This window comes from Durio zibethinus, chromosome 28 (assembly GCF_047325235.1).
Source record: "Durio zibethinus cultivar Kanyao isolate XHJ-2024 chromosome 28, ASM4732523v1, whole genome shotgun sequence".
Classification (NCBI taxonomy): domain Eukaryota; kingdom Viridiplantae; phylum Streptophyta; class Magnoliopsida; order Malvales; family Malvaceae; genus Durio; species Durio zibethinus.
In genome coordinates, this window is record NC_143189.1 from 1,982,578 (window position 1) to 1,997,793 (window position 15,216).

General features: G+C 34.8%; 2 protein-coding genes across 11 annotated transcripts; both read right to left on the bottom strand.

Moving 5' to 3' along the window:
* Positions 1–1,370: 1,370 nt before the first annotated feature.
* On the bottom strand, positions 1,371–5,369 carry LOC111281279 (uncharacterized). 3 transcript variants are annotated; one of them, XM_022868994.2, is made up of 5 exons: positions 4,742–5,369; positions 3,504–3,553; positions 3,331–3,408; positions 2,254–2,866; positions 1,371–2,099 (listed from the first exon to the last, which is right to left on the bottom strand). In XM_022868994.2, the coding sequence occupies exons 1-5, from the start codon at positions 4,889–4,891 to the stop codon at positions 1,569–1,571; spliced, it is 1,422 nt and encodes a 473-aa protein (XP_022724729.2). In that variant the 5' UTR covers positions 4,892–5,369; the 3' UTR covers positions 1,371–1,568. The 3 variants fall into 3 exon arrangements, with proteins under 3 accessions (XP_022724729.2, XP_022724730.2, XP_089613482.1); XM_022868995.2 differs by lacking the exon at positions 4,742–5,369 and adding an exon at positions 4,379–4,692; XM_089757356.1 differs by lacking the exon at positions 4,742–5,369 and adding an exon at positions 3,860–4,345.
* Positions 5,370–7,032: 1,663 nt separating this feature from the next.
* Positions 7,033–14,991, bottom strand: LOC111281050 (katanin p80 WD40 repeat-containing subunit B1 homolog KTN80.1-like). Of its 8 annotated transcripts, none has more exons than XR_002689081.2 (19): positions 14,635–14,987; positions 14,069–14,199; positions 13,765–13,882; positions 13,188–13,414; positions 13,001–13,103; positions 12,548–12,618; positions 11,948–12,019; positions 11,722–11,865; positions 11,447–11,609; positions 10,704–11,228; positions 10,483–10,539; positions 10,265–10,401; positions 9,382–10,122; positions 8,955–9,029; positions 8,721–8,833; positions 8,337–8,453; positions 8,185–8,253; positions 7,758–8,005; positions 7,033–7,534 (listed from the first exon to the last, which is right to left on the bottom strand). XR_002689081.2 is itself a non-coding variant. In XM_089756809.1 (19 exons), exons 1-19 carry the CDS (start codon positions 14,657–14,659, stop codon positions 7,948–7,950), a joined length of 2,871 nt encoding a protein of 956 aa, XP_089612935.1. In that variant the 5' UTR covers positions 14,660–14,987; the 3' UTR covers positions 7,562–7,947. The 8 variants fall into 8 exon arrangements, 5 of the variants coding, with proteins under 5 accessions (XP_089612935.1, XP_089612934.1, XP_089612936.1 ...); XR_016334917.1 differs by having other exon boundaries at positions 7,634–8,005; XM_089756809.1 differs by lacking the exon at positions 7,033–7,534 and having other exon boundaries at positions 7,562–8,005; positions 10,704–10,892; positions 10,968–11,228.
* Between the last annotated feature and the right edge of the window lie 225 nt (positions 14,992–15,216).

Here is a 15,216-nt window from a genome sequence, read left to right on the forward strand (position 1 = left end):
CACATAATTCATGTGAGACTGAGTATAGAGTGCTTTTGAATATCAAAAAGATACACATAACAATCGTGCATGCCCACATATTTGTTCATAATATCTTTCTTATCAATGTTGCAGCAATGTGGTTAGGTTCATGTGATCAAACACAACCCATTTATGGTTCCAAAACAGCATAGAATACAAATTGCGAGATTTGGTGCTATAAGCACTCCTTGATGGAATGTTAGCAACAAAAATGTGTATGGTTATTGTTTGATGTAGCTGGGGACGGTGAAGAGCTGTTCCTAAGCTTGTTATGGCTTAGGTTTGCAAGTCATCTAAAACATGTTGAGTTTCAAGAGAGCTTAGAGAAAAAAAGAAAAAAAAAGACATGGGTCAGATTTGGGCGACTGATGACTAGGGTTTTTGTCTAACACATGCCAGCATGGCAAGCTTTCGACTTACTCTTTCTATGTTTATGCATGAAGAAAAGAAATATTAACCACTTTGATGCAAAAGTCAACAAGTAATAATGACACAAGTAGCAATAAAACTTGACCTTTCATTGTCACGAACTAACTCTTTTAGAAATACTGTGGAAACAGATATATCTTAATCCCGTGAGCTAGTTTTGGCTTTATCATTTTTTGTCTTGCATAAATAATCAAATCCCAACAATATTTACTTGTTTATAATATTGGAACCGGTTGGTGTTGCTTACCTCATGAATATATGGCCTTTAGTTGGCTTTAGGAGTCGATAGAGATTGGGAAGAAACAAGGGAGTGGCTGGGGAAACATCCACTTTAGAGAAATGAAGTTGCTTGAAAAGCGAGTGATTTTGGTCATCAAAGTGGTTAAAGATCATTGCTTATCCTAGCAAAAGAGGTTAACCAACAACCGAGCAAATTTAGCATGGGCGACCAAGTCAAGATAAACAATTGAAAATTTTTCTGGCTGAAGCCTTGTACTATAATTTCAGAAACCCTTTTCTTTGTTACTTTGTTTTTATTGAGTTGGGCCATGATTAAGGCCCTACCTCAAAATTTATGTGCAATCCAATGATTTGTGGGAATGGCCCATGCAGTTTGCGTTTCTTGAGTTGCTTCTGCTTATCATTGTTTTTGGCTACAATTCTAAATGGTATGACTACTAGTGTAGTATGTAAGTTTTAACCCAGTCTAACATATGGGTGGCTCTTGCTAACCCAATGAGCCAAGGTCTAGTTACAGAAACTTACAATGCAAAAGCCAGCCCTAGAAGCCTGTGAATCTGATTGGTTCAATGTCCTAAATCTTTTTGAACATATGGACAATAACCATTACACTAAACATGGAGAGCAACAAGTGATTAGCTTGTTCTGCCATTGTTTATCCAGAAGAAGAAAACTTGTACTTCAAAAAAGGTTTCATTTTTTTTTTTAATTTTCTTCTTTCACTGTTTAATGTTTTAGTGTTACAAGTTACAGTGCAGTTCTGCAGCTGTCTATCTAAAGGGGGAAAACATATACACCAGATGACTATAGAAACCTACATTTAGGACATTGAGTTACAACTGGTTTTTACAAGGATGAATGTACACTATACAACACGATCACCGGACTCGAGTTCTCTTTCTTCCTTTGGTTGGACTGTCGGACTTTTGACTAGTGCATCCACGGCTCACTTTTCTTGGCCGAGCTGAACCCTTCTTTGTCTCCGCTAAGGACTCCACTGATGGAGGAGAATCTGCATTAGGTGTCTTTTTACTTCCATGAGAATTCTCAACCACTGGATTCATATTGTTGGCTGTGTTTCCTGGCAGTTTGCGATTACAAGGGCGAATGCTTCGGGGCTTTGCAGGAGGTTTATGCATAGGTCTGCTAGAGGTAAAGGTGGTGATAGGAACCTTACCTTCATACTCCTTAAAATGTTGTCGCAAAGTTGCAGTGACAATATGTCTCAGAAGTAGTGCAGATTTATATTCACGCGTGTTCTTGGAATAAAAAACCAAGGCATTGTTGGCGACTAATAACATATCACGAAAGAGTTCTCTAACAGACATGATGGAATTAGAGGCTATTCTTGATCTTATGGTGTCAAAATCCATGTGCCGCAGAATCATCTTCTTGTATCTTCCTCTTTTCTGTGTTTGAGAAAAGAACAATGTTGAGATTACCCATTTATCAACATAAAGCTTTGGTACAACTGAATGAAGACCAAAGCTTGGTGTAACTGAAGAGCAGATTAAAAAAATTATTGATATCATCAACTAACTAAACTAAGAATATTGTCCTTACCTGGCTATCAAGCCTTCTTCGAAAGACAGAAGCACAATCATTCTCAGCTACAGAACTAAATATTCCCATTATATCATCAATCCCTTCCTTACTTGAACATTTTCTATGATCCTCAACACCTGAAGATCTGGCAAACTGAGCAGAGTTGCTAGCCGAAGTTTCTTTGTACCATGAGGCACTTGCAACATCAGCTGGGCCTAGAGACTCACTTTCTCCAACACTCCCTTCTTTGGCATCCTTACTGCAGTCTTTTCTCTTTCTCTTCCCCCTCCTCTTTCTTATACTCTGCAACTGTCCTCCACAGAAAGCGTCTGTCAACTTGTCAATGCTTAAAACTTTCTCCCTCTTGGAGGTCAATGAATCTCCTGGCTTCAAATCCATCTCCTCAGCAGGCACTGCAGCTCGAATCTGACAATCAGGTGCCCAGTTTGTCTCAGCGTCCTGTGTGAAACTACCAGCAGAGAGGCCATCCTTATATGTATCCTTACTGGAAAATTCAACTCCCTCGTTTTTAAGACATGGTAGGGCTGATTCTGTCTGACTGGAATCGTAATCAACCCGTGAATCATCTATTTTCTCAGCCTTTAAATTTTCGAGCTTTGATTCCAGCGACCTGAGAAGAACTAGATTGAGTCTAGAGCAATATAAACGCAAGAATGCAAGTTTTACGACGTAAAAAATCCAAAGAAACAAAGACCAAATTCATAAGTTTTCATGTGCCATTGCTATAAAAACAAAATGCAGGTCCATGTACTTGGAGACATAGTAAGTTAAAAACTTAATTAAACTCTCAAACTCACTTTAAGTATATCTTCACTAAGTTCAAATCATTATAAAAACAAAAGAAGTTAGGACTATTCAGAAAAGCTCTTCCAAAACTATTAACCAGGTCTTAGCTTTCTCTTCTACTACTTTGGCAAGCAACCTTTGAAGGGTACTCCAACAGCTAAATCCATTGACAGATAACAAAGAAGAGTGTAGAAACAAGATTCACACTACTAGTAGCATAATGCATTTGCCTGAAAGGAATAAATGTGCTGTTAACTACATCGTGTTGGCAAAAGGCACATTACTCACCCAATTGAATCATCGGATTGTTCTAAAGCTTGCCTCAGCTCTGCCATTCGTTGTTTACGTAACTCCTCAAACCAAGTTCTAAGAAAGAAAATGTAATACAAATGTTAATAAAACACCATATATCAGAATGTAATTAAGCAAACATGTGACAAACTCAGCACAGGATTACCCACTTGCAACCTGAGTATCGTCGTTGCAAATCCTCATACTTAGCTTTACAAACCTGCATTCAGTTACCAACTTCATCAGATGAAATTTATGAAAATAAAATTAAGCATTTTGACAAATAATTTAATCGACTGCATTACAGCAGCAGTACTATTCTATTACTCCTTGCATGAACAAGGAAGATTTAACTTGTTCAATAAAAGACACATCCTTAATCATATAGTTGAATTATAAACAGGTTGGTTCACACCAATGCCTTTGAAACATTATTCACAGGAACTTCAATACTTCACGATAAATAAATTGGAGTGCTGATAAAGAGTGTATATAAACATGGGATGAACCAAACTACATCCCTTACCTATAGAGGCAAATCCAAAGGGGGGCAGGCATGGGCCATGGCCCCCCAAAATTTTTTTTACACCATTGTAATATAGTAATTCAGCCAACCTTCCTTTTTTCATTAACTTCACTGTTTGCCTTTTGTCTAGCTTGGCCCCAGCTTACCTAGTTCACAACCGCCAATTTTAAAAGTTCTTTTTTGTTTGTATATATGATGAAGGCCAAGAGGGAGGCGGGATTCGAACCTTGAAATCTTTCTTACCAAACATTAGGACAAGCCTAGGTTGTTGCAAACCTAAAGTTCCATGGTTTTGAGAGGTAACTTGTAATACAACCAACAAAATTAAGCATTAGTTAAAGCTAATCAAGTAACATTCATGGATACCAATAGCTGCCATAATTAGCTTTTCATTGGATCCTATTAACCCTCATTTCCTAAATTGTCCACTTTCCAAGCCAAATCATTATTACCTTCCTACTCTTGTCCTAAACATCATTATACTAAGAAACCACCCTGAAGTGCAGATCATACACTAACCATAGTTCAACTTCATGTTCTGATCCTTATTAGTCACGTGGATACCCCGTGACAAGTCCTTTCCCTGTTGGCCAAGGAAGCCGTCGTTGACATTGACCAATGATCATATCTTCATTAAAAATAATTAACTACCACATAAAATATAACGAATCCCCCCCTCCCATTCATGTCGCTGTCTTCTTCCATGCCCATTTCTTTAATACTCAAAATAAATAAATAAATAAAAAATTAAAAAATTGTGAAAAAAAAGGGAAAATTATTTTTTATAAAAAAAGGATTAAATCAAATAAGATTTCTAATAAAAAAAGGATTAAATCAAATAAGATTTCATTAATTGAATTAAAGTATTAATTGGCTAATAACCTCGGGAGTGAAAGCGAAAGGAGAAACGGCTCGGGTTCGGAGCTCCGAGGCGACGAGATTCCAATCTCGGGTACCGTGCCGGAGAACTGCCCCACCTAACAAAAGCTCCTCCCACGTACCCCACCTTCCCGTTATCGTCTCCGCTCCCATGTCCGCGTGTACGGCCAGGGTTAATTCAATAGCAGCAACAACGACCCACCACCGGAAAATTAAATTAAATTAAAAGCGACCGCCTTTCTCTAGGCGCCTTCGGTGTACTTTCGCCGACACCACCCTCGCAAAAACATTTTTTCCCCAGAAACGAAAACAAAAGGCGGTTTTTACGGAGAAGACGAGTGGTTTTTTTTTTAAATTCGTTTAAAGGGTACAAAATTTCCAATTTTTAATGGTAATGGAAAATTGGAAACAGCCAAAGCGAGAGCAGAAGAAGAAAACAGTACGGAAGCGAAGAAAATTTATGGAATAATTACAAGATTTGATGAGAGAGAAAGAGAGATTAAAGGTTTGATTTTTTTTCTAGGGAAAATTTTAAAAGATTACAATTTTTTTAGAGAGAGAAAACATGGGACAATGAAAAGACTTGTTCTTTTTCTAATTTAAGGGGCCTGGAATTTTGTTTTTGTTTTTGGTTTTTTTTTTTTTTAATTATTACATTATTTTTGTTTTGGTTAGGAAATAAGAAACGGGGGCTAAGGGGCGCTGTCTTTTATTTGGCTTTTCTGTTTTTTGGACACGCTGGATTGACCTAATTGTCCCTACAGTCACTTTGTCTTTTTCTAAATGACATTCAACTCCTTTCTTAATTAGGATTTATACTAGATTATATCAATTAGGATAAATTTAATTTAATTGGTACATATAATTATTTTTTAAAATAATATTTTTATTTATTTTTTTTAAATAATGTATAAAAATTAGTGGATACAATAGTTTTGATAGGTGTAAGAATTAATAGCATCAGAAGATAATTTTAAATAGTTTTATTTAAAATATTATAAAATATTTATTTACATATTAAATAGAACTTTCTCTTCTTAAAAAAATGAAAAAAAAATGTTAATTGAATTTTCTTTTTTTTTTTTAATATGTGAAAAGCTTACTGAATTTGACATTAGGTGCAATCATAAACATAAGCAATTTTTATTCCATAAAGACTTTTTTTTTAGTCAATATTTGAAAATAAAATTTCCAAATAAAGAAAATGAAAATTTTATTCTTTAATTTGAATATCATTATCTCAATTGATTAATTGTCAATGTTACAAGAATTTAGGTATATTATCATCCTTCAAAAAGCATAGTTTTAATGGCCTAGAAAACAAGCATAGAATATAATATGAGCCCCCACCTTTTATTTTTCCTTTTAAATTATTTTTTTATTTGGACATAAATTCGATAATTTATATGTTCGGATAGGGTAAAATATAAATAATTTATATATTTATATTATATTTTATATAAAAATTATATATTATAATTTATATCGATATAAAAATATATATATTTTTAAAATATATTTATAATTTTTATTAAAATTTTAAATTATATTACTCTCATCTTTCTTATTTATATTTTATTTTAAATTACTACATCTATTTTGGACATAAATTAGTAGGTAAGAAGAAAATGCTGTTGAAAATCTTCTTAAAATTTTCCCCTGACAATGTGAAACTAATGTTTGACTCAACAGTTTTTGTTGCTTTTAATTAGGCTTTGTTTTCACTTAGGTTGACATCCTAACTTTCCCAATGATCAAACCATCGCAGGGAATTTTCTTTTACATTTTTTTTCTGGCATTGGTTTCAACATCACTGACCAAACTTTGATATGTGATTAATGAATTGTCTGCTGTCTTAATCATATCGGTTAACCCAAAGGGAACATGTTCTTGAATGGATCAGAAAGGAATGTACTAAATTAGCATTCACATGCCTTTCATGGAGTATTATTGATGATGTTTTCCATTTCAAGACAATACAAAAAATAAACAGCTCTTTCTGCTTGTTGGGTTGTGTTAATATATATTAGATTTAATAATTTGTACAAGAAAATTATATTTACTTTTTATTAAATATTAATAAAATATAAAAATTATTATATTATATTTTATGTTAACACGTTAATTCAAAATATATTTTTTTATTATTATCAAATCAAAATAAATTTTATTACAATTTTAGATTTTGTTATTTTTATGTATTTTATATTATTTTATATCGTATCATTTTATTATATTTAAAATTATCAAATCAATTAAAAATATTTATAAACACTTTATCCAAATCTATTTTTGAACTCCAATAATTAGGTTTTCCATAAAAGGAAAAAAAAAGGAGAGTTTTAACAGAATCCAGAAGAATGCAACAACTTACAAAATTTAGGAGCAAACAAATTTCCAATAAAGATAGACATAAATGATTAAAATTTAAATTCTATCATGAATCACAATTTATGTTAATCTTAAAAATAAAATAATCTCCCTTTTTTTTATTTTTTCGACAAAAGGAAAAAACAAAAAAATTGATGAACGGCTTTCATAATTCAGGAAATGGTGCGGGCCCTTGGAAAAGAGACAGTGTATGGCTTTGCTGATTACGTTGTTCCTGTGGGCTAGAGTAAGCCAGTCCCCAATAAATGTGCTGATGGTGATGTTTTCTTATTCTTGCCACATGGCATTTTGCATTGCACTTGTGCTACCAAGACTGGAGAAATTGTTGGCTCTTTCGGCTCTTTGGTTTTGCAGAGCTTAGCCCAAGTAGCCAATTCTTAAATCTTGCTCTACCTCTTCGGGTTCCTGTAAGGTTCAATCCACAAAATCGGCTTCAAGGAATTGATATATTTCATTGAGTGTTGTAGCTGAAGAGTATATTTGCATTGGCACATGCTTACATACATTTTTAACAAAAAGATTACAACAGAATGACAAGGTAATTTCCGTGGAGTGCCAGAAACATTGAGATTCACAGGCTGGCTTCTTCCATCTTCAAGATTTAACGGTTTCAAGTGGTGATACTTACTCAAGCTAGTAGTCTGGTACCGACGAAGATGGGTAGATCGAAATATAGTAAGGTAGCAAGACAAAATTGTGTATCCGAGATGTATGATACGAAATGGCCATCTATGACACTTGAATCTTTAAAAGTGGTGTCAACCAAGCCATATTTTTCATGCTTCAGCAGCAGATGATTTAGATGGCAGCATTCACCGTCATTGTTGAAGAACTTGATTCAATTCCTGTGCACATCTTGCTATTACACCGCCTCTCCTGTAGTAATACAAGGAAAAGAAATTTATCATGTTGGCCGTTCACTCAACTAGGAAACCAATTTAGGCGGATACTCGAGGCTTCATCACTGGGTATAAACATCATGATATGCAAACTGCCGTTAAGGATATTGAGTTATTATTATAATGTCAGCTGCAATTACTCGAAGAGCAACTCACCTTACAAGTGGTGGAAGAAGCTTTTGAATCTTTTGCAGCTGCATAAAGCAGATTTTGCAGCATTCTCGTCTGCGTTCAAATTTTGAAAAACAATAAGTTCATAGTGGTTTCATCAAACCCATAATAATGGTTAAGAAGCTGAAAGGCAGAACCTCTGCTCAGCGTGAAGATCAACACTAACACCACGTGGGGCTGAAACAGTTGAGTGTATCATTGGACCAAAAACTGCTACAACCTTCAGAAGCATCTCCAATGAGACATTTACATGCCTGTATATTCATATCACAAGCCCAAAAATCAGTATGAGCATCATAACTCATAAGTAGAAAGGTCCATTGTTTAAATGTTGAAAAATGAGGAATAACATCAATCAAATTTGCACCCACATGCCTGAACGGAATTCCATGTCTTGATACCTCCTCCATTATTTTATTGTTTAAGAGATGAAAAGTTTGGTTTTTGAAAGCAATGGATAGAGTAAATCTCTAGAACAATATTTTATAATAACAAGAACTAAAACTTTGTTTTGAAATTACCTTTCCATCTTGCTATCTAATAAGCCCATAAGCACGGGAAGCAGGGCAGAAAACAGATCTAAAGTGAGAATCTCTATTTTTTCCATGAGAACACTGATTATGTCTGCTTGCACCTGCACCAGAAGTAATTGAGTCTAAGAAAGAGAGAAAGAATATGCATGACAAGCCTCTGTTACTACTTGTAACCATCATTAAATAAAGCAACACACATGAAATCTTCCCATAAATACCCACAGAATGATCTGGCAGCTTCCGCAGGGCACTGATTGCATCTTTAATGTCATTCTTTTCCCAAAAATGCCGCACCACCTACAATTCACCACAAAATCAATTAAGAAATCCAACCAAGGAATGAAAGAAAAATATCATGTAAGAAGCAAACAAAGAACAGAAACATTAATGATGGAGATTTCTTTTCCCATTTTCATTTTACTAGAATTAAATTGCTTTCTTTTCAGCAAAACAAAAGTTTGCCACCCGCCACAGATGTTTAGATGCACATGGACATGTTCTAAACCATAATACTAATATAGTATTCTGCAGTCACTGATTATGAAAGTATCAATGTCTTTGCCTAAAGCTACATTAATTCCAGAAAAGAAAAAAGCAACGGCTACAATGCAACCACCAATTATATCCACAAATAGACAGCGAAATTTACCTGTAACTTTGTCAAGCGTGACCGAAGAGTGCTTAAGAATATATCATGCATTTGCATCAGACTTTCAGTTATGTTTCCATCATTAGCAGAGATTGATTCTCCCTTTGAAATTTGTCTTTCAATAATAGTAACATTCCCATCATCAGCAGAACTCAATCCCCTCTCAGAAATTTGATTTTCAGTAATTGTTCCATTTGGTCCACTCTTATCATTAGCAGAGGTTGCTTCCCTTCTAGAAAATTGATTTCTAGAAATGATCCTATCAGAAATGGAAGTCGATTCACTTCTAGTAATTTGGTTTCCAGTAATGATCCCATCAGAAGCAGAGGTTGGTTCCCTTCTAGAAATTTGATTTCCAGTAACGATAACACTAGATGCAGAGCTTGATTCCTTTCTAGAAATTTGATTTACAGTAATGATACTATGAGGGGTGAAGGTTGATTCCTTTCGAGAATTTTGATCTCCAGTAATCAACCTATCAGGGGCAAAGGTTGATTCCTTTCTAGAATTTTGATTTCCAGCAATCATTCTATCAGGGGTGAGGGTTAATTCCCTTCTAGAAATTTGATCTCCAGTAATGATCCCATCAGAAGTGGGGGTTGATTCCCTTCTAGGAATCTGACTTCCAATAATGCCTCCCTCACAGCCAGAAGCTGATTCCTTTCTAGAAATTTGACTTCCGGCACTATTTGCATCATTGTAAGAGATTGGTTGTATTTTAGAGATTTGTGTCTCTACTTTCTGTAAAGTTTAAACATGAGGAATAAATTTAATTCAGTCATAAAAATGTGAAAGTACATGCACATGAAAGTCTGTCCAACTTGGTCTAGATCATGCAAAAATTGAAATTTGAAACTTGGAGAAAAGATACACTTATGCTTACCATTAGCGCTGGTGTTTTATCTGTTTCAGGTACAGCAGGAGGTGTAATGTTAGTTGCCGGATCACCACTGCTGTTTAATCTCTCTCTTCGTTCAAACCTCTCAACCAGAGTGCGCGTTCTCCCTGGAACAACAGCCACTGCCAAGAAAGAAATTTCTAAGGATCAAAATATATCCAGTTTTATAATTTGGAAGACTTAGCTGGAAAGAAATAGCAAACCTCCATTCACAAATTTGACTAAGTTTGAATCCTTGTTGCAATTGAGGGATTCATTACCTGAAAATGATAAGAAAAAACCAAACACTAATCATTAACAACTATAGAATAAATAAATATGACACAAATTATCACAAGAAAGACAACAAGGAAACAGAATAACAAACAAATGTATGACCATAACTGACTTAAGAAATGATAACATGGTATATAATAAAACTTACAAGTTTCTTGATTAGGGGTTGTCTGTGGTAATAACATCTTTTTAGATTCCTCTATAACATTCTTGATGTTTGAATCCTTATCATCACATGATTTTCTAGCTCCATCCTGTGATACAAGCCTAGTTTGAGAAGTCACATCCATTGCACTGTCTAACTCGCTTTTTATATTGCTAAGAGTTCCTGATTCAACTGCAGCTGATAGCTTTTCAACCTCAAACTTGTTGACCGATGATCTTCTAACATGAGCTGGTTTAAGCAACATACCCGGTTTTGTCCTTGAAAAGGTGATAGATTCTTTTCCAGAATTGGTAGAGTCTTTCCCAACAGGATTGTCCCGTGGAACAACGGTAGGCGTGATAAAAGACTTGTTTACCAATTGTCCATTAGATTTGGCATTAACTCCTGTTCCAGGACTCTGCTTCTCAGCGACCAGATTACTTATTTCAATGGCATCCAATGGGAGTATCACTTTTGTAGAATTGAAAGAGTCATCTTTCTGTGTAGTAATCGTATTACTGCCAGCAGCTTTTCACAGAAGGGGGAGTATCATGTCAGACAAAATATAGCTTAAGAAATTAGTAGGGGAAAAAATTGATATTTGGAAATTAAGCCCCCTTCAAATTTATTTGTGTCATTAGTTGAGCAGTCAAGCTCCACAGGCATGGATATTGACCATGTTAACAAAGTAACACTAGGTAGAACAACCAGTTCAAAGAATAAAAACAACCGAAAAGAGAACTTACTGTCAATATATATGTTCTTTATTTCCTTGGTCTCATAATCAGGAGATAAGGACCGTGATCCCAAAGTTGACCTCATGCCACTCCCTGCTTTCTCTGAAGAATAACTTCCCTCAAGATTAAATTTCTTCTCCATGTGGTCATTTCGCCCGTATGGCTCAACATGCTGAGACATGTGCAAATAATTTTTCACTCAGGTTCAGACCTTTTGGAGCAAAAGTTCAAAATTGATCCAACATAAAGGGCATGCAACGTAAGAAAAGGATGATTGTAAATACCACTACATCTGCTACCCAGACTCCAACAGAATTTCTATAGTATGAGCAACCCAAAAGCTTCCCTTCATTGATGCAGAGGTCACCAAGTGTTGACCATCCCATATCAACAGAATCATGACAAACTACTGGCTCCCATGAATAAACCTACAATTATGACATCGGATATTCAGAAGTTTGCTTTTTAATTCAGATAGAATCAAACGGTTTCACGATGTAAGGTTCAAACCCTCAAACCATCGTCTGATCCACAGAACAGGGTTCTTCCATCAGGATGAAAGGTAATTGAGTGACCCGTAGCCTGAAAAGAAGGAACATAAACATTTTATAGAAGTATGATGGAAAAGGTTTGTTATCAATAAAGGGAGTTTTTACTTACTTTTTTCTTTTCCTTTAAAGTGAGAGAATATTTTCTCAAACTTAGGTGTCAAAACAGGACACTTAATACATATCAAACACAACTGTGTCAAATCTTTTGTTGGAAATTTGAATGATCACGCCAAAATAACTTATCTATATAATATACCTCCAATACAGAAACATTTGCTTAAGTGAGGAATAGAGTAAAATAAGTTTTCCTAGCATTCTACACAGCACTATCTGGTTAAATGTTGGGTAAAGGGAAAAAGTTAATTTTTTTTTCCTTCTAAAAGAATAAGAGAAGTCAAAACCATTCTATGACTTCTTTCCATTCCCCCCTCCACATGAATAAATAAAGTAAATGACTGATTGTTACATAAAATGAGTATCTTCAGCAGAGGGAAGGGGAGGAGGGATCGGTGGAGCAAACTTCTATGGTTTTGGTTTGGAGACACATAAGTTTATATACCTCAGGTCTGGAAGATCCAATCAGTTCAAAAGTTTCTAAATCCCAGAATTTTACTGTTCCATCCGCTGAACCTGAAAAATTTTGGTTGCATATCAATTAAGATATTCCCAAGAAAATGCTGGTTTCAAGAGGCATAAAGAGAGTAAACAATTCAGAAATATTGGGTAAATGTTCCACATACACAATGACAAAAGGAACAAAGTTCAAAGCTGTGAATTTTCTATTTATTTACAAAAGAACAATGCATGAGACATGGACTGACAAATCATTTCCCTAAATTAATAATTAAAACTTTGCTGAAAAAGATTAAATCTTTGCAAGCAGGTTAAGGAATTCTATCACATAAACCCCACCTTATCTGATAGAAAAAATTATCAAGCTGGAAATGATAAGCAATACAGGAAAAGGCAAATGCAATTATGATAAACTCAATGACTCCTACGGAAATCTCACCTGTGGCCAGGAGAAACTCAAGAGGATGGAAGTCTATGGAGCAAATATGTCCTTCATGAAACTTAAACTCATTCAGGAGTTTTCCAGCAGTAAGATCCCACACCTAGTCAGCAGTGACAAGATAAAAATGATTAGATAAGTAGAACTGATGTCATTCAATGCAGATGATGGTGCGATCTCTAATTACCTTTACAACATTATCAAATCCACCAGAAACTACCCAGCGGCCATCAGGAGTGAATTTAATAGTACTAATGCCTCGAGAATGGCCCTTGTACGTGTGAATGCATCCCTTTTTTCTGATATCCCATATCTTTAGATTTGTGTCCATGGAACCAGATGCAAAGAACTCACCAAATGGATGGAATTCCATGGCAGTGCAATTAGATCTGTGTCCGGTAAGTCCGCGAACCACTACACTTCAAGAACAACATCAAGCATTTTACAAGTTAATTATTACCCGATGTCAATTCGGTATAAGTGCTGATGATCCTATAGTACATTCATTATATTGTTATCTCATAGCAGGTTTCTCCAGCTTCTTTGGATAATGAAATACTACTTATCCAAAAAAAAAAAAGAAAAAGCTGACAGTCAACATGTTTAAAAAATGAAAGTCAAAAAGTAGGAATTTGAGTTTCATAATATCTTACCCAATACCAAGATACTTTTATCATTTGGCATCCAACTGATATAAAACATTATAAAAGGCAGTTTCAATGGGGCTCTTAACATGATTTCCTGAGGAGAAATCAAAAACTTACTCTTTGTTTCTTCCAGATCCCAAAGCTTTATCACACCTGTAGATGCTCCAGCAAGCACCAAGACTTCTGCCGAATCAAAAGCTAAAGATTCCACCGGACTAGTATGACCACAGAGACTCTGCACATTAACACATAGGAATACCCTTATTCTTTTATTCAAGATACAACATCACCCTTATTCTTATTGGCATCAATTGATCCAAAATATGAATTCAAGGGACGAAAACAATTACTGCATAAGAGATACCATCCGAAAGCTAAATTTGGCAACAATCTAAGCAAGAGAGAAGCATATAAAAGTTACCATTAAAGAAGTGGGCTTCCCAATTGCCCAAACATTGACTATATGATCATCTCCACCTGTAATAAGAAGCCTACATGTCTTTTTTCCCATACTTAGACAATTCACATTCGCTGTATGAGCCACAAATTCCTCTACATTCATTTGTCAAGGAAGTAAAAGAAACAAAATAAAAACACCCCAAGAGCCTTTAAATTTTCACTTTTAGACAAATGAAGCAAACATTATTACGATTTTCTTTTGAACTTGAGATTAATTGAGCTTAGACTAGCATTATCTCTTAAAGAACAAATCTTTATAAAAGCTTCAAAATTTTCACAAGAACCAAGACTTGTGACTTCAATTTCTTCCCTTTCCTTTATTTTCCTTAGCTACCAAAGCCAAAGTTGCAAACACGGCCTGAATTAATCAATAAAAAGTAAATTTTTTTAAAAGAGAAAAAAAAAACAAATTTGAGCTGAAATTCACAATAAAAATGCAAAAGAAGCTAAGTATTCAAGCTAAGCATTTCGATAACAATAACAAAAAGAAAAAGAAAACAAGAACAAGAATTTAAGCTTCAAGGATACGCAGCTTATATCCACGCTTCGCCATTTTACACGAAATTAAATCCAAAATGAAATCGGAATCGAAACTGGAACCGTGGTTACAATTAACTTCACTCGAAACTATTCCTCAAGATTCAACTAAAAAGGCGGAAAATCGAAAAATTAAATAAAAAAATGTTTACTATACTTGGAATGCAAATCCGCCGAGAAAAGCTATGAATCAAATTCTGGTGTGAACTTGACAGCCCCTAAAAAAATAAAATAAAAAATTTAGAGGAAATTAAAAAAAAAAAAAGATTTCTTTGTCCTTTTTTACAGATGACGCGAAAAGAATTATAAACAGTTGAATTCAGAGTTTCGCAGAGATTTACGGAGACTATGACTGAAGTTGAACCCAGTATTTTTTACTGTTTTTCGTTCTTACCAAAATACCCCTGATCTTTAGCTGTTGGAATAGTTAAATTACTTAATTACCCATTGTCGGTTGGATCCCAAGAATGTTATCAATCTGTTAATTTGATAATATTCTTGGATTTGGAAAATGACGTTGATAACGGTTAAGAAAATAGTACGGTTAGGAGAGAAAAAGGGGTTTGCGGCAAC